Source organism: Triturus cristatus, chromosome 4_1 (genome assembly GCF_964204655.1).
Source record: "Triturus cristatus chromosome 4_1, aTriCri1.1, whole genome shotgun sequence".
NCBI classification, from domain to species: Eukaryota; Metazoa; Chordata; class Amphibia; order Caudata; family Salamandridae; genus Triturus; species Triturus cristatus.
The window spans coordinates 1,129,921,147-1,129,945,958 of record NC_140585.1 but is presented as its reverse complement, the minus strand read 5'-3'; the positions used below and the strand labels follow the sequence as shown (position 1 = coordinate 1,129,945,958).

Genomic DNA, 24,812 nt, shown 5'->3' with positions numbered 1-24,812 from the left:
ACCGGGTTTACGTGACGGGGCCAAGGCTTCTACGTATGGGCTTTGCTGGTGACGGATTGTGTAAGCGTGGCTGTGGTGCTTTGGCAACTTTCATGCATATTCTGTGGGAGTGCCCAAAGGTGGAGCGATTCTGGCGTGGTGTGCATGAGGTCCTGCGTGTGGTTACGCGTGTCGCGCTGTTGCCTGAAGCGAGGAGATGCTTGCTGAATGTGTGGGAACCAAATGACTATTCGGTCCCGCAGAAGCGGTGGGTGACTCTGGGATACATGATAGCTAAGCGTGACATTGCTCAATTGTGGGGATCCCAGAGGCCCCCGGCGGTGTTGGCCTGGAAAGAACATATGGATTGGTGTATGTTTCGTGAAAAGGTAGTGTATGTGGCGAGGGGTAAGCCTGGGGCGTGGGTGAAAGTCTGGGGCCCCTGGAACGCCTACCGCGGGGGTATTTGTGAGCCGCCGCACCAGCTCCGTCCCCCTAGCCGACCCCCTCCCCCAGCCGCGGGCATGTGGTTCCCCTATCCCTGATCTATTCCCATCCCCCTCTTCAGAGTTTGGCTGCTGGTTGGGATCCCCCACTTAAGGAGCACGTGCTGTCACTTTGGATTGCGGATTGCCTTGCGGGTGTGATTTTTTGTGTTGTTCTGTTTTGAAAAAAAGGAAACCGTATTGTGGGCTTGGGGTTATGTGGCCTGCGATATTGATATCTCCTGATTTACCGATCTGCACCGCCAAGAGACTCTTACTGTAGGTATGTCATATGCTTCTGCCACTCTAGCGGCCGGCCGGATGGTTGTAGGCCCATACCTGTAACCTTTTTTAACATGTAATAAACGGTTTCAAAAAAAAAAATTATGCAAGATGTAACTTTTGGGGGGGAATTACGTTTTTGTACTTAAAAGACACACAGTGTTTTGGAAAATAAAAATATCGAATGCCCATTAAAACGTCTGAGGGGACATTATGTACATACAGCAAGACCCATTATACTCTCTTAAACCCAGTTTGTCTATGGACATATTAGTCTCCGATAATGGAGCTAAAGATTATTTTGACCAGTCCCCATGTGTATGTCCTGGTTGATTGTTGTAACTCTTTAACATTCAGAATGAAATAATCAGTGGTTTATGCACCCTGTCTTTGGCATAGATTAGCTTCCCATAATGAAAGCTCACATATCAATTTAAACTGGCACCTATCTTAACATTAGAAGACTGACATGACCTTCTAATGTCTTTTAGCACTTTATAGTGTGTTAGAAAACAGTAGTATTTTAATAGTCAGAAATTCAGCCAGTTAATTTGTTTTACTTTTATACACTAAATTGCTCTGAAGTCCCAAAAATGAAGTTGCATTTAATGTAAGATCTGTGCAAAATAGGAATGCTTGCATTCTTTTTGTTAAAAGAATGTCAAAATGTTGAAGAATCTAATACATTTAAAGTTGTTTCAAATAATCTATCAGCTATAAATTAATTCATTTCGTTTTTACCTGTGTGATGCTAAAGTGCATTAATGATACTTTCCCACTACACTTCCTTGAGGTTGCAGTAATTTCAGCCTGGATTCAAGTGAACCACTAAGGTGATTTCTAAGGATTCCATTTGTCTACTGCACTTGCTCCATATTATGCAAACAGTTCGAGTGAAGAACTTTGTGTGGTACACATTATGTATTTTATAATCAGGTACCCACATTCCTCTTCAAAAAGTTGTGCCACATTCCTGCTCAGTTGCAACAGCCTTCTTAAGCAAGAAAGATTGGATGGCAGGATACTGAAAATCTTACCAGCCTTTGGAAAGCTCCAATTTCTTAGATCTGTCTCCCACCCTCTCACTGTCATGTCTTGTAACTTGTATCTGAAGATCCATCTTTCGAGCTGCTTCCTAGGCACCGTCAACCAGGTTTCGTCTCATTGCCAGGGTGCAGCATTGGGTGTATGCTGAATTTGATATAAACCAAAACATCAATACCAGCAACCTTCTTGGAAATGCCAGCTACGCAGAGTGAGTTCTGCATGAAGGGCATAGCTGGAGAAGCAAAGTCACCTAACAACTGATCTTGCGTGAGAAAAATTGCGCTTAGTCTTCTGCTGTGCCATTTGGCTTGGTTTCTCCACTGAGCCAGAACTCTGCAACAGGTGGCACTGAGCATGGCCTTCACGTATGCCAAAAATGCTCTCAGGGCCTTGCATGACATTTCGTCTTGCCCTTCAAGAAGTCCCTTTTCTCCTAGAGTTTGCTGGGTTTCACCTTTAGCCTTTGTAGCAACCACAGGGTGCAGTACAAGGCCATGGCCTAATTTAAAAACCCTTCCCTCCTTTTACAGAACTTATTGAGTATATCTTGTAGGCTCTGCGATCAGAGGAGAGCTCTCAGGCCCGCTAGGTATTGCCTTGGTTTATTGCCAGGGGGATTTGGGGACATATCCTTTACCCCCAATTCCCTCCCCCTTCTGAGTCCAGCTGACCCCCAGCACATGGATATGGTTCTTTCCCTGAGCCCAGTCTCCGCCTCATAACTCATTGAGCATGTCCACTAGCCATCCCATCAGGTTCTAAGGGCAGGAGGCAGGAAAGGGCCTTTCGACGGGGTATGCCCCTTGTCCTCAAATCATCAGAGCCTGTAGTCGCAGCATTAAGCTGTGCCCAGCAATTCCCAGACACAGGCTGCCACAGTAAGCCTCACCTTGTCAGGTGCTCGAGAGCCATGTCTTTGTTTTCTCTTTCCTCCTGCATAATAGACTGATTCGGTGGAATGCTATACTTTAATCAGTCAATAAGTAACAAAAGGAATTATGTTTGCCAAAGGCAAGCCCGTCTGCGCCCGTCAGTGTCCCGGAGGCACTCAGCACCGGAAATGCTGCCCATTTTACTGGAAGAAATGTCGGTAAGAGTACCCCTAGGCTTAAATACAGTAAAGACAGCCTCATGACGATTGGTAGTCAGGCAATATGTCGCACATCACTAAAGTTACCTGTTGACTCTGACCTACTGTTATGTAATGTCTGTAATTGGAAGGCAGACTCTAGAGATGGGGCGGGAGGGGCTCCTGGGGGAAATGAACTTCTCCTCGGATCACAAACTCCTCTGAATGATGTGACCGGGGAAAGTCTCAAAGCTATCCTTATTAATGCCAGGTCTATGAGGAAACATGAATTTCAACTTTATGATCTCCTCGTGGAAGCCAAGCCGGATGTCTTGTTTATTACTGAAACTTGGCTCCACAAGGGATCAAACCCCACTCTTGCTAACGCTATACCCCCCAATTATATGATAATCAGGAAAGATAGAATAGGGAATAGAGGTGGGGGGGTAGCGATTATCTACAAGAACTCTCTCCCTTGTTCGGCTATATCTATTACTGACTTAGAGGGAGCGGAAGGTCTAGGATTCCACCTGTCAGTTTCCGCTCACCAGTCAGTGGCCGGGCGATTACATATAGACCACCAGGGCCGTCTGGACGCTTCCTGGAATCTATTGGCCACGCCATAGCACCCATCGCTACTAGGTTTAATCAATGTATGGTCCTTGGGGACTTCAATATTCATTTAGATCAAATGGAAGACCCAGAGACCAAGAAGCTATGCAAATCTTTGAATATTATCAGCATGGCTCCGTATGTGATGTCCCCCACTCATGAAAAAGGGCACATTTTGGACCAGATTTTCTCAACGTGCAATATTGGCCTAGACAACCCTCTCCCTATCATTTGGTCCGATCATTATTTGATCACTTTTCGACCTAAAAAAGACAGCAGTAGGGCTCAGTCTCATGGTATTCCACAAACTAAAGAATACAGATCCTTTAAGTTAATTACGCCCGATTCTTTGGCAGAAATATTAGGCCATCATTCCATCTGTGGGGAAGGCTCCCTTGAAGATGTGACACACGCTCTGGAAAGCTGGTTGCAGAACTGGGCTCTGCATCTTGCTCCTCCAAAGATGCGTAGGGCCGCACGGGTCAATACTTCGGCTCCTTGGTTTACCGAGGCGTTGAGGAAAAGTAAAAGCGCTTGTAAATGCCTGGAGCGCTCATGGAGGAAAATTTTGGATCCATTAAGTAAAGACATCTACAAACAGGCACAGGCACTTAAAGCGCACTACTTAAAAGTGCATGAAGAGAAAACAAGTTTCCTGGCTACAAAAATTGATCAAGCCAGAAACAGTAGTAGAGAACTGTTTAAGATTGTGAAAGATTTTGCCTCCCCAAATGTTACCCAGACCCTCTTTACTCCCACCCTTGAATGGACCATACAGGTTGCTAAATTTTCCCACGATAAGATTAAATCCATCCAAGACACATTTGATATGCATACCTGTACAAATCAGGACGCTGTGCCAGACTCTAAAGAATACTCTAGGGAGGAAATACTCTTGGATTTTCCTCCTGTTTCCCTGGATACCTCACTTACCATCATGAAGGCGCTTAAATCTGGGTCGCCTTCGGATCCGTGCCCTGCGAAAATTGTAACATCTGTCGCTGAGGTTCTGAATCCAACTGTTATCAAGTTCTGAACCTTTCCCTGTCGGAAGGAAAGGTCCCAGCAAAGTGGAAACCGGGTAAAATCCTCCCTCTTTTGAAGAAACCCTTAGCTGACCCACCAGTAGTAAGCAACTACAGACTATAACACTGCTTCCTTTCTTTGCCAAGGCATTGGAGAAGTATGTGAATGGGGTTTTTACTAACTTCATTGAGGCCACAAATGCTCTTCATCCCAGCCAATCGGGGTTTAGAGCAAATTATAGTACTGAAACGGCCTTATTAGAAGTCACCGAAAGTATAAAATCCACCCTTGACAGAGGAGGGAAGGCAGTATTAATACTGCTGGACCTCTCGGCGGCTTTTGATACCGTGCCCCATGGATGAATCCTACAGAGACTCAGTGAATGTGGCTTTGGGGGCACGGTTCTCAGGTGGTTTTCTTCTTTTTTGGAAGGCTGTCAGCAATCTGTCTGGTCCCCACCTTTCTCAGCGGATATTCCATCGCTGAATGTTGGAGTGCCTCAGGGCTCAGTTTTGAGCCCAACTCTTTTTAATATTTATATGGCACCATTTGCACTCCTAGCGGAGAAACATGGGGCTAAAGTTATAACCTATGCCGATGACTCCCAATTGTTGTTCACTTATGAAAAGGATGAGCCGCTAAATGAAATTTTAATACATCGATGCCTGACCAAAGTGTTTGATTGGTTTCGACAAAACCAACTGTCATGCAATTCCGCCAAAACTGAAATTATTTTTGGGGGACACACCTTGGGTGATGAATGGCGGAATTGGTGGCCTCAAGACCAGCCTCCACCATCCAGTCCTGTCACCACTGTGAAGAATCTCGGAGTCATGCTTGACTCGGATCTTTCCATGAAGTCGCAGGTTCAATCTGTGGCTGGCACGTGCTTCAGACTTTTAAAAATGATGAGGAACTTCCTACCACTGTTGCCATTGTGCCATAGGAAGACAGTAGTCCAAGCCTTGATTATGTCAAGGCTGGATAATGCCAATGTATTATACCTGGGCATCCCAAATTATTTATTGGGCCGCCTACAGGTTGTTCAAAATGCGGCAGCCAGAGCGGTCTCTTTGGTAGGGCCTAGAACCCACATGGCGAGTCATTTAAAAACTTTCCACTGGCTTTCAGTGAAAAATAGGATTGACTTCAAGTCTCTGGTGCTGGCCTTTAAGGCTCTCTATAACAGCGGGGCTCAGTACATCAGAAAGAGAATTACACCCTATATTCCAGCCAGGACGTTGAGGTCATCAGCCCAACAATTGTTATTGGTGCCAAAATTCATCCGGACCAGAAAGGGAGGACGTTCCTGACTATGGAACTCACTGCCTCTCTCCCTCAGACAAGAGCGAGAGCTTCTTAGCTTCAGGTGCCAACTTAAGACCTGGCTGTTCCTTCAGTAATATAGCTTTGCAGGATTATATGAGTGCAAACTGTCTCTCTTTTCAAAGGGGGACCTCTGAGCACCGGGACACTCCTTGGAGTAGCCGTGCGCTTTTACAAATTCCCCGTAACATTAACATTAACATAATGTGCTTAATTAACATGGTATCGTTTCAACAGAGCAACACGGTTGCGCTTTGCACGTGAGGAACATATTGACTTGTAACAACTATTGCTGGTTCACATGCAGAACACCATTCATTAAACAGTCCTGCTAATGTGGTAGTATTGGAGGAGTCGGGACCACTGCAGTTTCAAAGTAGTGCGCATCATCCCCAAGACCACCTCCACTGTCTCCTGCTGAACGCCTATGGGTCTGTATGTGTGTTGCATTGGAAATGGTGACGTGATTTTGGCAAAAGATGCACCCTGCAATGGAATAGGACTTTGTGCATATGAATGAATCTGCGTTGAAAGATGTACTTCACAATTATCACACATTGTGAAGAAATTATGGTCTAAAAAATTAGTTATCTCCTGACAATCCTCTCACATCATAGGGGTTAAATCGCACAGTTCATGGCTAGCAGAATAAGTGTTCTTCAGTTTGAGACTAAATTTACTGAGAGTCAACTAAGTCACTTAAATATCCATCATTTAATGGTACTTGCATAAAGAAATAATTGTCACTGGAATAGAGGCGCCTTTGATTGTTACTACATTTAATTAGTTCATGCTGACCAAGCCCCCTGCAGCGCATTCTCGCTAAAGTGGCATGATTTCCTCAGGTTCGTTTCATCACGTTTTCTATTTCCTATTATTAAAGTGCGTAACGAAGTTGAATCCTTAAGCAACATACATTAGAAATCTATCAAAATAGCAAAATATGTGATTTACAAAAATATGACAAAACTCGTATGCATTTAATCTAAATTTCATAGAACATACTTTGCAGTTTCTTAGCTTCCTGCTGTAAGTGTTAACAAGGCTGCTTCGTAGAGAGATCCATTAATGAAGGGAACTCTATAGATCACATACTTGGCAGGCACTTCCTATTTCTCTGCTGTATCAAAATGTACTCAGCATGGGAGAAACCAGATGCTATTTCTATTTTATACGTTGCTAGACGTAATTTCTGATAGTAATCCATGTTTCAGTCAGTATTACTGAAAACCCACTGGTAGAGAGATCAAAATATTTTTTTTACACACCTTTGTAAACTGATAAATTGTCACCTTATATTCAATTCAGAGCACCACATAATTAGGTCAATAAAAAAAACAACAGGAGAACTTAGTAAAGTAGGTAAGAAAACGTTTGGGCAGGTAGAGGATAGCTAGATGCTATGTATTGTTTGATACTGCTCTTCTTCTGTTACTCCTGCGAGTGTTACTATCAATGACTGTGTTAAGTCCTCTCTGATTGGGTTGCAGGAGACGGGGAATTTTCTGAATTATGAATGGCTGGAAGTTGAGAGCTTTGCTCACTGCCATAGAGACTGGCATTATTATTGTTCTACAGAAAAAACACAAAAAGGGGATTTAGTTCAGCAAAATAAATTTTTGTTCCCGATATGAAGTGTTTTTTCCTCACTCTGCGTAGGTTACATTGCAGGTTTTATATTTCTCAGGTATTCAATGCTGTATATGGGGGAGTGAGATAGGAAAAAACTATATTGAATGGCTTGTCCGAAGAGTGGCAGGTCTTCTGATCCTTGAGAGCAATGGCCCTCCGGGGGATAGGCTGCCGCCAATGAGTTTCTGTCGGCAGAGTCAAGCGAGGTTCACCTGGTGGATTCTCAGTGGTTGCCCTACCTCTAAAAAAATGTACGGCAAGTATGAGTTGGACAGAGTCGACAACCATTAGTTTGCAGCAGATATCCCTCTGCCACCAGCCTCTACATGCCCCACTAATTCTTCTCGGCCCATTGTCCATCATTTTTCATTTCCCTTTGAATTCTAGGAGCATGGGTTTGTCTAGCCAGGGTGCAGGGTATTCAGTTATGCCGGTTCAGGAGGTTTTCAGTTCCTGCTGGTGGTCTTGATCCAGACTGTTGCACATGAAGGACAGTATTTTGCAGAGCTTGTTCCTGTGGGGCTTTTGTTGACTGTTTTTCAAAGGTTTGCAGTTGAAAGGAGATTTGAAATTGGCCAATGCTGTCCTAGGGAGAAAGGCTCTATGACATTGGCTTTCTTTTGGAAGACTTGCATCTCGTCTTTTACTATAGACTTACTTTGTTTATAAAATGTAATTGCTTGAGCTAAAGTGCCATGCAGAGTGTTAGAACTTATGATGCTTGCTATGAAAGGTCTTTTCTTTACTCTAGTTTTTTATTGATTGTGGGTGAAAGCACATACAGCTCAGTGGTTTTGACGTAGGTTACTGAGCATCATAACCCGAGTCCCAATGCAAAATCATCCAAAATCTTGCCACAAGAAGTCAAATTTGACGTTCTTAGGGTGCTAATGTCTCATTCCCAAAGGTAGAGATGCTTGGGGTCAAATCCAGTTATGAGGTAGTTAGTCTCAGAGAGAAATTGACTCTGTTTGAGGCTGAACAGCTACTTATTAAGTTTGAAGTTACTGCGGGTGGGATAGTCTTCATTGTCCTCAATCCAGAACTGACCGTTCGTATGCATCATTTTCAGTTGATGTTGGCATCCATGGGACCATGGGAAATTGCTGGACCTGCCAAATTACCTTTGCTGGAGGGATACTGGAATATATTGTTGTAGTGTAACTGCAAGTTCAAGCAGTGATACTGCTGGAGCAGTAATAACTACAGTGATGTCCTGTAATTCTCACTGGCTGGATTTCTGCCCTGAAACAAGGTGCACGTAGGCTGTGTTCCACTGTGCCTTCCTTCTTTACTCCCTACGTGTGGGCTTGATCCTCTCTATAATCAATCCAGCCTCTTCTCCTGCCAGATTACATTGCCAGTGCTTGGTTTGAAGATCCTATGATTAGTCCTTGCAGATGGGAACAGGGCGAGAGGCACCGCTATATGTAGTATTCTGTCCAACGCAAACAATTTTCTGGACTGGTATAAACACAGCCTCTCCTTGAATTCACATGATGTACCATTTACTGGCTCCCATGTAAGAATATTTAACGTCTTGGTGGGACTCTGATGGTAAGCAATAGCCCACCAATTGGCAAGCTCCCTTTAAAATTCAAGAATTCTTCCAATCGAATGCAACTTCCAGACTTTCTACTTTCTTTCCATGATTTCTTCCTCCTTCCCAGGCTTTGCAGAGCATGGTGAATTGGGCTGGCACCAAATGGTGAGCACAAATAGGTCCTTTTGAAATTCAGTTATGAGTTTAATAAATGTGACTTACACCACCAGTAATTGAGTATCCTTCCTCTTCTGTACTAATTTAAGTGATAAAAAGATTGTAACCCTATACTAGCAGAGTCCTTGCGGTATTCTTATCTGTGCTCAGATCAGTGCGTGTTCACAGCACCATGCAGGCTCTGGCTAACACTTGTAGGTTAACAGCATGGTTTTCTGTTACGCACTGACGGGGTTCAGCCCTCGTCAGGTTTAGTTTTAAATAACTGTGTGTAAACATGAACTGATGGCGGGCTATATGGTGGTGCAATAATTTCTCAGTTGAGTTGTTTGTATGTTCAAGGGTTGCATGACTCCTCTCTGTTGACAGTGTTGTTGTTTCGTTGCAGGGGTGGTTCAGCCCTGGCCAGGTCTTTGTGTTGGACGAGTACTGTGCCAGGTACGGAGTGCGCGGCTGCCACCGGCACCTCTCCTACCTCACCGAACTGATTGAGCATGCAGAGAGCGGTGCCGTCATAGACCCCACCCTGCTTCACTACAGCTTTGCCTTCTGCGCCTCACACGTTCATGGCAACAGGTAACACTTCATAGATTGCAACATGCCACCATCACAGGCATTCTGTCATCAGTAGCCCCATCGGCCCAGGTACAAGAAAGGAAAATGGCCCTTTAACTGCTGTTGGCATAGTAAAATACTGCATGGTCAGGGTTCAATGAACGCCGGTGCCACTGCAGCTGATACACCAGTGGTAGTGCCGCCCCTGTGTGCCAGCTGCTCTATGGACTTCCGTTACGGGCTCAGACAACTACTCAATTTGTGATCACTACAACTAGCAATGTGTAGTGTCTGGGATCATTCCTGTTCAGAAGATTAGGGTGGAAGGTTGTCAAGTCCCTCGATGTGAAAACTCTCCTCTAGACGGTGTTCCATCATGACAGCTGTCACCAGACGGCTTTGCTGGCCATAGTTTAGGCACTAAGAATGATGTGGGACATGGGGACATTTTAATTCCATTATAGAGATGTGTAACGATATTAATTCCAATCTGAGGCTCTCATTACTATCGATTTAATTTTCTTCCCATAATTCCCAGTGCGAGACTATAAGGTCCACTAGCACCAGTCCTCAAATCTTTGGGTCCAGACACTTTTCCAGGCTGCAGGCGTGTGGGCAGCCGCGCAGCCAGGCCCCTGCCCGACCCTGTAGAAGCAGACAAACCTGCTCCAGACAGGGCATGTACAAAAGTATGCCCATCAATTTTACTTACAACATTAATTTAATGGGAAAACTACATGCTGTATAAGAAAGAACAAAAATACCTATCCTAAACAGTGTACTGTATATAGTGCGCATTCCGGATATATTGTGAAGTAAATCAATTTAAAAGAGAAATTATCCATCACTATTAATTGTGCATAGCATATTGTAATGCACGGGTGTCTCTCTTTAAGATCCCACTAAATGATCTGGATGTTAAAACTAATTAAAATCACTTTAAAATATTTATTGTTTAAATATTTATTGTTAATTTCTAAGGCACTTTAAGCCTCTTCCTCGGATTTAGGCTGCTTCACGGTGGCAGCAGAAATATCAAAGGATAGCGCTTCTAGGAGCAAAGCGGCAATGTGTCATACTTTATATGACCGGGCGGCACATGGTTATATTCTTTAACAACTTGATTGCAAGGTTCGGAGTAAGCACAACCCTGTGGGGAATCCAATTTCACTTGATTAATACCATTTAGTACCTCTATTAAAAGACGATTCAAAGTAGCGTTTTCATGTAAGATGTCAATTTGTGCTTCCCAGTGCGGGTTAGTAATTACAGGGGGGTCCATAGAGCTGTATAAATGAGCGAGCTCAGGATCCCTAACAACCGGCACATTAAGTATTCGGTCTGCAACAGAAAGTGGGATCACTTAACCCCTGAGCTGCTGAGGCTTCCCCCCCATTCTGAGCATTTGTTTGCTTCTGGGTGCACTTCATGCTTATGGGTTCATAACTTGTTTCTTCAGCAGGGGTCTAGGCTAATGTTACATCTTTTTTCCCACATGTTGCAGATTCTAAAGGTACCCAGGATTTGTTAGATTCTCTGGAGGCAACCCAGAATATATGGCAAAATATGTTTTCTTTTTGGGAAAAAATGAAATACAGTGTTATGAAATAAAGTGCATTTTGTTATAAATATGATATCAACAAAAGGTTTGCTGTGCTAAGACTGCTATCTTACCAGTTTCAGTAACAAGCAGAGCTGCATGAAACATTTTTTACAGCAGTTTTTTTTATTTTTCTAAGCGGTAGTCCATTTTATCTATTTTATTATGGTTTTAATCCAACTGCATTTTTTGGGGGAAACATTAGTAAAAAATCAGCACCCTACTTGTATGGCTGGACCTCGGGCCAGCGACATGGACAGATCAAACCTGGACCAATGTGGTGACCACACTGAATCCTACGGTCAAGATTTTATCTGTTGCGGGGATAGGGTCAAGCACACAAGTGGGGTGCATTTTTTGTGGGGAGACGTATGGGAACGCTAGTAGTAAAAATGTAGTAGATCCCATCAGAATCAGGAACTTTTCCTCTTGAGAATGTGAGGAAAATGCATGATTATAGCGAACATTTGAGGTGTGCAAGGCATTCTGTATAAGAATATGTAGACAGATCCCTTCAAGCCGCTCCAACTTGGATTTGCCTGCATCTCTAAGTTTCAGCGATGCCCAGAGTGTGTAGGGTTTCCTGGTTACCGCCCAACACGGAGCCCAAATAATGAAGTCAATAACTATGCCAAGTGAGAGAAAATTGATATTTACCCCCTCTCTGCCAGACCATATGTCAAAACTATGCCCTATAGAATCAAAATGTCCTCTCGCTTGCCATGGGGTTGTGGATGCTCTAGCCTTGGTGGGGCGGGGGTAAGAAGGACTGTTGGAGATTAGTGGTAGGGATGCCGCCTAATGTCAGAACAGGCTGGCCCCCATCTCTTTATTTTTTGACAAAATATCCCTAGCGTCCAGTGGTCTTTCTGCTCACCCAAACTCTTTTCTGAGGAGAATGGATGGTACAAAGAGACTGTTCGGGCTTTAGAGGTAGGGTAAGGGTCCGATCTAGGTGGCGCCCAAACATACCTAGGTGTAGTGATTTGTTTGCCCTCCTGGAGAGCAGACTGGGGTAAAACTCCCTATTCTACTTTCATCTTGGGGTGGGAGGAGAGGCAGAGACACTGCTTTTGGGTATTATGGGGTGGTGCACAGCCCAATACCTGAACTGGTCATCCCGCGCCTGTTTTTTCTGACCATTTTTCCCTGGTGTCTAATCGACTTTCCACACCCTCCAAAGGATGTGTGGAGTTGGGCAGGACGACTTTTGGGCCCAATCTAGTGTGGGGACATGGCCTGATGCCTTGATGGGCCCCAACCATTCTTTGTGTGTTTTTTGAACCATTTCTCCCCGGTGGGGTTTCTGCCTCCTGGGGAGGTCGAAAAGCCGCATTGGGCAGGTTTGGAGGCATTGCTTGATGCCTGAGAGGGCCATACTTTCTTTTTTTACCATTTCCCCTGGTGTATAGTTATCATTATGCCCCACCTAGGGGACAGACTGGAGTTAAATCAATAGTCTGTCCTCGGCAGGGGCAGAGAAACTGTTGGGCCTGTTCTTGGGTGAGGGCACAGCTTGATGCCCGAGCCCCAACCCTTTTTTTTAAAAAACATTACTCCTGGTGTCTAATCGGCTTTCTGCCCCTGATGAGGGTCAGAAAGGATGCTAAGGCTGTTCTGAGATGAAGGCACAGCCCAATGTGTAGAGGGGCCACACACATCCCTTCTGTTTTGTTTTGCCCTTCTGTTTTTTAGGCTGTCTGTCCCACAGGAGGCAGAAAGACTGTATGGCTTGATGCAAGAGTGGGCCACACCACCACTTTTTTGCCCTCCAAAAAAACCCTATTGTCTAATGGACCACTTGGCCATGCACAGGTAGGCCACACACCCTAAAAATCATTTCTCTGATATCTAGAGGGCGGATCCCTTTTTGGGAATCAAGCAGGAGCATAACACAGGCCCCCACACCCCCTGCGGTGCTGGGGGGTGGGCCCGAGCTCCAGGGGCCCCCTCAACAGAGTACTCCGGCCTGAAAGCTCCATATTAAATATGGAGAGGGAGCCACTTCATGTACCTTGAAGGGGGGCCCCCTCAACTTTCGTTACGCCAGTGGAATCAAGGTCCTGAGGCAATTCTCAAGCATGGTTCCAATTTGGAGGTGGGATGGGCCCCTTTCCGGCTGTACCTCTTGTACACAAATTTGTGCTTGGAGACGGAGTTATGCCTCTGCGCACTGTTCAAAATTAAAGCATGCCACATCTAATGACACCGCCTGCTTTCAGTTTCTTCACTGTGACGTCAGCATGCTGCACATCACAGTAAACAAAACAAAAAACTTGGGACACAAGGGAAGAATTTTCATCACATCCTAACTTTGCTTTTTGTTTAAAGAAAATTCTTTTGGTGCTTGCACCAGAAGGGTCATCATATGCACTGCTGTGGATGAACTGCTCATGTCCATCACACTGAGAACGTACTGCGGTGGATGTGAATAGCTCACCCACTGCAGTAAAGCAATTAAGCATCTCTGACTCCCTGGGTGTTAAGGTGGGAGAGGCAGTCCAAGGCTTAATTCAAGAGAATTTGTGGGTGGGGGGGCTGAGTCTTTGTACTGTACAACTTAGCAAACCAAGCAACCATAAAGTATAAATGTACAGCCACGGGCTGTGTCTACGAAACACTTTTAACAATAATGCTCATTTTGTATCTGACATGTACTTTAAGTATAAATAGATTGTACGCAAATACAATACTAAACAATATCAAACAGAGTACTCAGTATGCAGTATTGATATCAGTTAGAACTCTTACTATGAAATTGACAATCTCAAGGTAGAGCACTGCACACAAGCTGAGCTTTTATTAAACATAATTTAGTGTCAATGGTAGGCCCCAGGCCAAATGCTTCATACTATGAATGTGAGTCCATACAGTTTGCAAACCTCTGAATGTACTGAGAAAAACCTGCAAGCAAAAGGAAAGGGTCAATGCAATGCAACATGCATACACCACCTGGAGTCTGCAAATGACTTTGGCTCACAAACCTCTGCAGGTACGTATACCTTTTGATGAAATGGAGGCGAGTGATATCTTCCGACCAAAATAGGAGACTCTGTAATGTAATGTAAAAGGATTTGTAGAGTGCAGACTAATCACCCAGTGAGGGTCTCTAGGAGCTAAGCAGGTGCGGAAGGTAAGGAGCAGCAGTCTAAGACTCAGATCTTCAGTTTCTTGCGAAATGATGTGTGTGTGGTGGCTGTTCTGATGTCCTGGTGGAGGGAGCTCCAAGTCTTTGCTGCTACATTGGTGAATGAGTGGCCTCCTGCCTTGCTTCTGTGAATGTGTGGTAGTGACAGCAAGGCAGATCAGAGGATGCAGGTCGACTGGTGAAAGTGCAGACAAAGGTTGAGGTAGGTGGGTCTATTATGATGCAGCACTTTGTAGGCAAGGATGAGTATCTTGAAGTGACAGTGTTTCTGGACTGGGAGCCAATGGAGTAACAAGAGATGAGGTGTGATGTGGGTGAGGTAGGGTAGGATGAGAACCAATCTTGCGGTTGCATTTTGGATGGTTTGGAGCTTCAATACAAAACAAGCACAGATTCGAGGAGCAAGAAGCTCCATTCAGGGGCATCCTACAGGATGATCAGGGCTACATGGCCACACCACACAGCTGGGAAACGGGCCAATGTTTAGTTCCTCCTCTCCTTCTCCTAGAGTCTCTCCTCTTCTAGGCTGAATTTACCTCATGCATAGATTCCTCCAGTGCCACTCTCCAGGTGCGTGACCTCTGGCTCTTGTTGATGAGACATCCTTACAAAATGGATGGTGAGTTCTGTCCCATAATAATACCATGTTTGCACAGTTTGTGTATTCCACCAGTCCAGTTTTAGGCACTTTCTGACTTTTCCACATTCGTCCCAGCCTGTTCAAGCGACACTCTTTTTCCTCTAGTGTCAGCAGTTGTATTCTGCCAACCAGCTTCCCAGTCCAGTCTAGTCCAATAGCACTAAGATAATAGCACACAACCTGGCTCTCCACAGAAAAACACATCCACCCACAGGCATGATTCAGATGAGTTGCATTTACTTAGTTCATGCTGCCACTTTAAATTGACCAGAGCACCTATCCCTCATCCACTCCCCAAAGTCACGGCTTGAAATGAAACTGAAGCTAGATACCCAGCATGAGATGCTGCAAACCACACTTACCATTTCCCCGACAAGCAAGGTTCTTACTCGACTTTATAATGCTGAAGACCCCAACATGCACACCAACCCCAAAGCTTTAAGGCATTTCTCTATGTAGGTATAATTTAACACACCTCTGAATTCTTGTGATCCCAGACCCCATAATACATTTTATTACAGCAACCTCCAGAACTGGGCATCCTAAACAAAATTAAATATGAATCTACCCAAACTCCGCCCAATCACCTCCTCTCAACCCAGTGATCCCTTTAATGGACTTCACTTCAAAGCTGCCCTCCTAAATTACATGTCTGTGTTCCCTAATGCCACTTCCATATATTTGTCCATCAAATACTGAGATATTAACACTATACCACTAATGGAAAACCTAGTTCTGCTCATCCCGAGCACAGGATCTTACCAGTAGGGCAGACTACCCCTCCCCCCAATAGAAAACTATAAACTGATGGGAGACTGCCTTTTTTCCTTCAATGCACACTCTGTAAACGAAGTCTCATTTCATAGCATCACTTTGGAGATTACAAGCACACACTTGAGCCACTGTGGCTGAACATCTTTACTGCTCACCTGACAAAAATAATTTTATTTATTGTTTCCTTAATCATAGAATGACCTCCTCTTGTGATCAGATGTTCATAGGAGATTTAACTTCGACCCGCAAACAGATGAAGACACTGGAACATGCCTCCTCAAATCTTTCTTCTCTGGCAACAATCTACTAAAATATTGCCCCCTTCCTACCTACAATAGGCTACTACCTGGGCCTAATTTTCATGAAGAAGCACCAGCATTTACAAATACCTAGATTATGTGATTTGTATGTTTGGCATTCCAGATTCTTTCTGTGCCTCCTCTGTCGGTGAATCCCTGGTTTTAATTCCACAGGCTTTAGGTGCTACGGCTTTTATTCCCTGAACTGGTGATGTTGGTAGCATCACAAGCCTGGGGCATAAATAACAGTGCACAGATATAGAATGCACAGAAAGTAGAAGGTTGTACAAGAAGCGGTAGGTCCCAAATAGCCTGTTCGCATTTCTGCATGCCTGTATTTGCATGCGTTAGTACATTAAAAGGAGACCAATTGGCTTTGGCAATGCTTGTTTTATAATTGGGAGTAATTACACTCCGGTTCACACATTGAACAAGGCTAGTACAGTGATGCAGACAGAGAACACTTAATCCAGAAACCATAACAGACAGTCAATATTACATTTTAAAATCTCATTATTTGGACAACAACTGGTGTATTTTATGTTTTTAAACCAGCCAGCATAATTCGCTTCTCATGGATGGAAACAATTACGAAAGCAGTAGCAATTCAAAATTAAGTGACTGGTTGGTTGATGTTGCCTGGCCTAATTGGTCATTCTGCGGTGTCCTATTAATCATTTTCAAGTAGCAACCACAGTAAATATTCTGTATTCTTGATGCAGATGACAATAAAGGAATGTTCTGTGTTATTACTACATTTTTGTAATCCATCAATATAAATGTTTTTGTAATCGATCAATATAAAAAGCTTCTTTAGTAGTACAAATTAAAAAAATAGAATAGATCCTTTAACCCAGGCTGATCTTAATTCTCAGCTCCCTTACAGATTAATTCAATATATGCTTCAGGAGAGTAGTGGCAGGAGTGTGCTAACTTTAGACACGAAACAGTAAAGCAGTTTAACCAATTCATATAAAAAGAGAATGTGTAAGAAATTGGCTCACTGATTGAGGGGGAGAAACACGACTCAAGCAGGAACCACAATCCTTGTCAGGGTGAGGCACAAGCAAACACCAAATTAAACTGTTCTCAACCCTCTGGTAGGTTGGCACAGAGCAGTCAGGCTTAACTTAGAGCCAATATGTGAAGTTTTTATGCAGCACTTCAAACAGTAATAAAGTGAAAACACAACACAAGAAGACTCCTGCACCAATTGAGAGAAAATGAGCACATTTTAATAAATAAATCAATACAATAATGATAAAGTTCCCATCAGTAGAACCAGTGATATGCAATTTTAAACATTTTAGTGAAAATAGTGCCAAAAACCACAACATGGCAACTGTACCATATTCTGCCAGAAACAGCCTGCCTTGAAAGAGAGTCAGCCTGCCAAACATCTCCCCACCTCACTGTTTGATCGCACTGGAATACAGGAACTATTGAGGGAGGCATCGAACGCGCTGCAGCACGGTCTGAGAAACCAGCTGGACAAGCGCCACGGAGCAAGCACCGCTTGATGTTTGAATTACGCTCAGGGTTTCCCAGTAACAATGGGACTGGTGCGGCAGATGGAGCTACGACGAGGCCCCCCGGGCAGAAACCATGAATATTGTACTTACCGTGGAGACTGAGCGACATGGTCGATGCCCTGTGGAGCTGTTTAGGCAGCTATAGAGGAGTTTGGCTCTGGTTCACCCCTCGGCCGCCACCTACCCAGCTGGACATTGGACCTAGTTTTTCTTCGTCTCCACATTGTGTTTCCTTCCCTCCACCCCCTCCTCCTTCCGTGATCCTGTGGCTACCTCCCCTTTCCAGCTGATATGTTAATATCTCCTGTTACTGTGTAATCACTGGTTTTCTCCTTACGTTTATTCTTGGCTCCTGTAACTGATGTATTTTTGTAACCTGTAATTCACTGATCCTCATGTAAAGCTGTGGTGCCTGAGCAACTTTGGCTGATGCTCGGTGGAGCTGTCATATGCAGCTATAGAGGAGTTTGGCTCTGGTTCACCCCCGGCACCTACCCAGCCGGACATCAGACATCGTTTTCCTCGCCTCCCCGTTGTGTTTTCCTACCGGCATTCCCTACCCCTGTTTACCATTCCCCCTCTACCTCTTCACTCCCCATAAGACATGTGTACGCGCTAATAATCTCACATTATTGTGTAATCACATGTTTGTTCTTTTCTCATATGTCTATTCTTGTCTATATAATTACGAACCTGTAACTCACTGATCTTCATGTAAAGCGCTCTGATACCTCCGGGTCTAGCCAGTGCTATATAAAACTTTGCAAATAAAAGAAAATAAATAACTGTGAAGATCTAGTTGCAGTAGAGCAGGGTAAAGTCACAAGTTCAGGCTTTTCATTGTGAGAGAGTGTGTGGTACGGTTACAGGCACCCAGTTAGGCTGAACAAGAGTACCTTAAATCCTGGAGAATAGTTGTGGAGTCCTAAGTCGAGGATGCGTAGCACAGCCGAGGTGAAACGAGGTTGGGTCGGAGATGCGTCGAGCAGTAGCTGGTTCTGAAGATTCTGTGGGTCTTGCAAGGCAAGAGGAGAGCAGGTCAGCACAGCAGGGCAGCAGACCTTCGGAGCAGCGGTCCAACAGAATGGAAGTCTTTTCAGCAGCACAGCAGTTTTTCTTCTTAGCAAAGTCCACAGGTCTAGAACAGTACCGATGAGTTGCATCTAAGGGTCCAACATTACTCCTGGTGCCCACTTTGAAGTGGAGGGAGCTTCTAGAGGTTTCCACCACTCTGAGGTATCAAGCATCCCCTTCTTCTCTGTCCTGGGCCCAGCTTGTTTGGGGTCACAAAAGACTAGTGACAAACCCTTCATGAGAGTGCTCAGGCAGAGCCTTTGTGAAATGCAAGTGTGGCAGGTGACTGCTCCTCCCTCTTGTTAAATCAGAGTGGCCCATTCTGCCAACACATAGCTTTCCTTTGTCTCACAGTCTGGGAGCAATAACCAAAGCCTAACTGCCAGCAACATCTATTCATGTGACCCAGGATCAGGCTGCAGGCACCAACTGGTTAGGACAAGTGGTAACTTTCTAAAAGTGGCATTTTCCGATTTTTAATTAAAAACAACTTTACCATTAAAGAGGGCTTTTAATTTCACTTCTGTAGACATCAAACGTGATGTGCCTACATGCCCCCAATTGGAAGTTGCAGCTTATTAAATGTAACAAGGTAACTCTAATGACATCCTGTGGGAGAAGTAGGCCTTACAGTAGTGAAAAATGTCTCTCTCTACAAGGACATGTAAATCTGTAAAGTGCATGTTCTACTTTTAAATACACTGCACCCTGCCCTCTGTGCTATTCGGGGCCTTCCTTTGGGGTTACTTATATGTATTAAAAAAAGGTTTCAGCCTGGCTTGAGGTTCATGTTGCCCATTACAAATGACAGTTTAAAACTGCATACACAGACTCCAATGGTAGGCTTGAAAATTGTCTAAAGGGTGACTCTACAGGCCCACAAGTAGCATTTAATTCACAGGCCCTGGGCACATGTAGTACCACTTCACTAGGGACTTACGCTTAAATCAAGTATGCCAATTGGTTGTAAGCCAATTCTACCATGTTTTCAGGAGAAAACACAAGCACTATAGCATTGGTTAGCTGTGGTAAAGTATGCAAAGTCCTCAAGGCCAACAAAAACGGTTCAGATAACAGGAGGGTGAAGGCAAAACGTTTGGGGATGACCCTGCAAAGAGGGCCAAGTCCAACAAAAAGGTAAAAGTAAGAACATTATCCATCGTGCAGCCTTTACTGGCTATGCAGGTCCATTTTCAAAATGCATTTAAACAGTTTTGTAGACTCTAATACTGCATTAATAGAATGTGAAATGGAGCAACTGGCATGCAGTGTTCTCCTAAGTGATTGAATGCTTTACCTCTTTGCAAGAATTTAACCCAGAGACCTCAAGAGATTTTAAGGCTGGTACATTAGCTAACCAATCAACCTCTTTGGCCTTGATGTTTTTTGCATGAGGCAAATCTGAGTTTAAAAAAAAAGACTTGCAATGACCTTTTTCATGTTCTTATAAAAGCTTTTTACCTTTGAACAACTGCTAGCAGCATACGGCTTTCAGATATCATCGTGGAATTTAAAACATCCATGAACATGTGACGTTAATGCTCAAGTGCAATACATTTAATAGCATTTTGAATTTAAAAAGTATTTTCATTTTACACAATGAGATAACGGTGTTTAGGTTAAAAGGGATTTTGCTAATGTAAATGTCGGTATGTTTTGTCTTTAGGGCATTCTTGCCACCAAATTGTAACATACTGCCATATCCCTGCACATTGTGTTTGTAGCGTGTTGTGTATTATAGAATGCAGGATCCTTATGGCCCCTAATGGACTCTGTAGTCTAGTGATGTAAGCGATTAGGTGTGGTTAATAAAAATCATGACGCAGTACATTTCAGGTAAAGGTTACACTCTAGAGAAAAAAGATGTAATACCGAGCTCCTTGTGTGGTGTGATTCATTTGCATGCATCTAGGTTGGGGAAGATGCTACAACTGGCAATGAGACAGGGGATATGTAAACCCCACAATTTGAAGAATCAAGATTGCTCTCCCAGAGATTATGCCGAGGTCCAGCAAACTGCTAATGCTCCACATGTGTCTCGGTTGAAGTGAAGAATTGGCGGTTGGCTTATGTGGAGTCAAGGCCCAACTCCACCTGGTACAAGACCTTAGAAAGAAGTGAAGGCCCCACTGAAAGTTTAATTTATCAACCGTCAGAAAATTGCTTCTACAACTGAGATAAGAAGTGTGATGCCACAACTCAACACAGAGCCATCATTCATCCAGTATGATAACGCTAATCACAGGTTATTTATTTTATTTTATTTGAAGAGTTTTATATAGCGCTGGCTAGACTCTGAGGTATCAGAGCGCTTTACATGAGGATCAGTGAGTTACAGGTCACATGATTACATAGCCAAGTATAGACATAGAAGAAAAACACGAGATTACACAATAATATGAGTTATTAGCACGTACACACGTCTTATGGGGGGGGGTGAAAGGTAGAGGAGCAATGGTAAAACAGGGGTAAGGAAAGCAGGTAGGAAACACAACGAGGAGACGAGGAAAACAGTGTCCGATGTCCGGCTGGGTAGGTGACGGCCGAGGGGTGAACCAGAGTCAAGCTCCTCTATAGCTGCATAGGACAGCTCCACCGGGCATCAGCCAATGTAGCTCGGGCACTGCGGTAAGTACAGAAGATTTATGGTTTCCGCCCAGGGGGCATCGTCAAAGTTCAATTGATCGCATCAGTCACGGTGTTAAAGGAAAGCGCTGTCCGCCTCATCCTCCAGCCCGCCCACAGGTCAAGAGTGGTGAGAGGAGAGGTGGCAGTGACAGATCCAAAGTCTGCAGATCATCCCCACTCCCAGCAACAGTAGTGATTGTTGGGCATTTCAAATTTTGGCATTTCCTAATGGGTGAAACAACTCTGCCCCTGCGATCAACTCACTGGTTACACAGCCCCCAGCAGGGGTGTCAGTCCTGTCCCACTCTATGCAATCCGAACTCAGCAGCCTCACGCCGCCAGCTAGAACACACTGTCAATATAGTGCACAGGGGAGCCACTAGCTCCGATATCTCACACTGCCACGAAGTCCTGTATCTCCAGGCTTGGCATCAACAGTGCAGTACATCTTTCAGGTAGGATGGCAGGCAAAAAAGAGTTATCCTCGGGTAGCAGGCCTGAGACACTCGCCCACACTTCAATCCCATATCACCGTACCTTCTCACCCCAGAGGGATTCGTCGCCGTTGCGGTACACGTGTGCTCACAGCACAGCAGCCCCCCCAAGGCAACCCAGGCCCGGGCGGGCAGCCAGGCAGCACAGTCCAGTCCCCAGAGCCGCCGCACCACCAGCCGGTGGTCTGCTCTTCAGGGACATACATAGGCCGGATTTCAGGGCCTCCAATTCGCCACAATCGTCCAGGCGCACAGCCGCACACAGGCATCGGCCGCCAGATCTCTGGGCCCCACTACGGCATGTCCATTAGCGTACCTCACCTCAACACCGGCTAGGCAGTGGCAGTGCCTCCGCATCCGCTCCGGATCTCCCTCCGCAGAGCAGGAAGCCTCACCGGGTTCTGCAGCCATCCGCTTCCACCTCGCTGCAATTATGGGGCCAATCAACAAACAGTAAGGCATCCCGGCCTCGGCACCCTGATCACAGGCTGCCGATCTACAGAGGCCACGCCGTCTTCCCAGCCACGCCCTGCCAGCCTATCCACTGTTTCCCACCTGAATCGTAGCCCCCCATAGTCTGGGGTCTGCAAAGGAAGGCAAAGTTGGAGAAAACTAGGTACAATGCAGACGGTTGAGAGTGGTGAAGAACAAGAGCGAGAGACAAAACTGCTATTCACCGTCAAAGAAGAAGATGGTGCCTCGCCACCTACGGTTGGGCACGACAGTTCAAGCCCTAGTCAGCGGGCTGATGCACATAGCGGTGACACTGGGTCAGAAGATGCTGTCGTTCAAGTGCAGCCTGAACAGCATATAATCCTGGCAACAGCTGCAGAAAACTACACAGGGTATGATGCTGATGTTTTCTTAAAATCGCCGTCTTCATTAGATACCGCCAATAAGTAGACTCTTGGTGCCTAATGGACTGCTTGGATCGAAACCTTTGATGATTTCATTGATGCGCTAACAATAACCAATGAAAAAAAGATCATCAAATATATTAGGAACATAGGAGGAGAAGGAGTAAAAGAAGTGATAAAGAAAATACTACAGGTGGACAGAGTATCTTACCAGGATGTCAAGGTGGCATTGAGCCTCAAGTTCAATCCGATGTCGAATGTTGACTATGAAAGGTACATCTTCAATCAAGAGAGACAGAGAGATGGTGAAACAATGGATACATTTGTTGGAAGACTTGAAATGATCATCAAACACTGCAAGTTCAACAAACTCAATGACGAAGGAGCCATTTGTCTCACATTCATAGATGGTTGCCCGTCTGATTCCTTCAGACACCTGTGAGAAATGCTCAGTTGGGAGCGTGTGCTTATGGAGGCCAGAGCAGAAGTATGTGCCAACAAACAAGCCCCCTACATGGAGGAATGGAGAAGCCCAGTGTAAATTGCCGTTGAGTATGAAAAGCAAGAAAAAAAAACACAAGGAAGAAAGCCGCAAAGTGATGTCTCTGAAGAAGAAAAGAAGATGCTTTGTTTTCAATGTGGGTTTTCCTTTCCAAATGTCCACATGAAGGTAAATGTACTGCCATTGGACAGATATGTAAAGGCTGCAGCAAAGTGAACCATCTTGTAACAGTTTGCAGAGTGTCACGTCGTGAAGACAAAACGGCTGCCAAAATGTTCCAGAAGCATTCCAGTCACGCCCACCAAAATAAATGGCAACATCAGTTGAGGCAATTAGAAACTGAAAGAGGCCAATTGTCATCTAATTCCTTGTCAAAAGGTTGTTCAACATCACAGCCGAGAGACAGTGGAGAAGATGGATGTGCGATGTTGATGCTAATTCCTGAAAGATGTGAGCATGTAGGTCAGATTTCTTGCAAGAAAGTTTAGAAGTCAGAAAAGAATTGACAAGTGAAATCACAACATTCATTTGGACATTATTCCAGAATAAAAATTGAAAGTCAATGGCTGCTGTATACCGTTTATCATAGACAGTTGTGTGTTGACAAATATCATGACAGCCGAAAAGTACCATGAACTGTCTCCGGTGCCCCATCTCACACCATTGGAAACCAAAGTATAGACGTGGGCAGCCTCGACACCACTGCAAAGTCAAGGTTCATTTATGGAGACTATGAATTGTAGAAAGACGAAGGTACAGGACTCAAATCACATCCTTCAGGGCACTTCGTCAAGTGCATGTTTGCTCAACTTCAGCACTGCTGTTGACATGGGACTAATTTCTGTGAATTGCAATATCAATGCTCACGATATAGTGGATCAGTTTCCATCGTTGTGCCATGAATTAGGAAAGCTTAAGACCATGAAAGTCCAGGTCCACATTATGAGGATAATAATCTTGTTGCTCAATGAACTCGTCAAATTGCATTCAATCTACAAGAGGCTGTTAAAAAAGAAATTGAGACTATGCTTATTCATGATATCATTGAGCTCTCTACTGGTCCAACGCCATGGTTTTCGCAGATAGTGGTGGTTCCTGAAAAAAGGACAGTAGAGAGTCTGTGCAAATCTGTCTTGACATTAGTCAAGCAAACAAGGCAATCAAAAGAGAACGACATCCAGGTCTGCATATTGCTGATATGATTGGCCAGTTGATGGTGCCAAAGTCGTTTGGTGCCTTGATCTGAACAAAGGATATCACATGCTCGAACTCAAAGAAAATTGCAGGTACATTACTACCTTTTCAACTCATGTTGGTTTATTCAGATACAAAAGATTGAGTTTTGGTGTGTCTTCAGCTGCCAAACCTTTTCAAGATGTTATTTGTCGCATTATACAGCCTGTCATGCATGTTTTCATTACAGTGATGAATGACTAGTATTTGGGGCCACATGACAGGAACATGATAGAGCCTTACACAAGTATGCTGTCTACTTGCTGATACAGGTCTTACATTGAATGGTGTAAAGTGA

At 44.5% G+C, this 24,812-nt stretch overlaps 1 protein-coding gene across 7 annotated transcripts in view; it reads left to right on the top strand.

Annotated features, from left to right (window-relative positions):
* CADPS2 (calcium dependent secretion activator 2) overlaps positions 1 to 24,812 on the top strand; it is a 1,645,358-nt gene that overhangs the window by 1,008,847 nt on the left and 611,699 nt on the right. For all 7 annotated transcript variants that reach the window (XM_085654189.1, XM_085654188.1, XM_085654187.1 and 4 more), the window contains exon 13: positions 9,567 to 9,754. In XM_085654189.1, the coding sequence (XP_085510315.1) occupies positions 9,567 to 9,754 (188 nt within the window). The remainder of the gene's footprint in view (positions 1 to 9,566; positions 9,755 to 24,812) is intronic.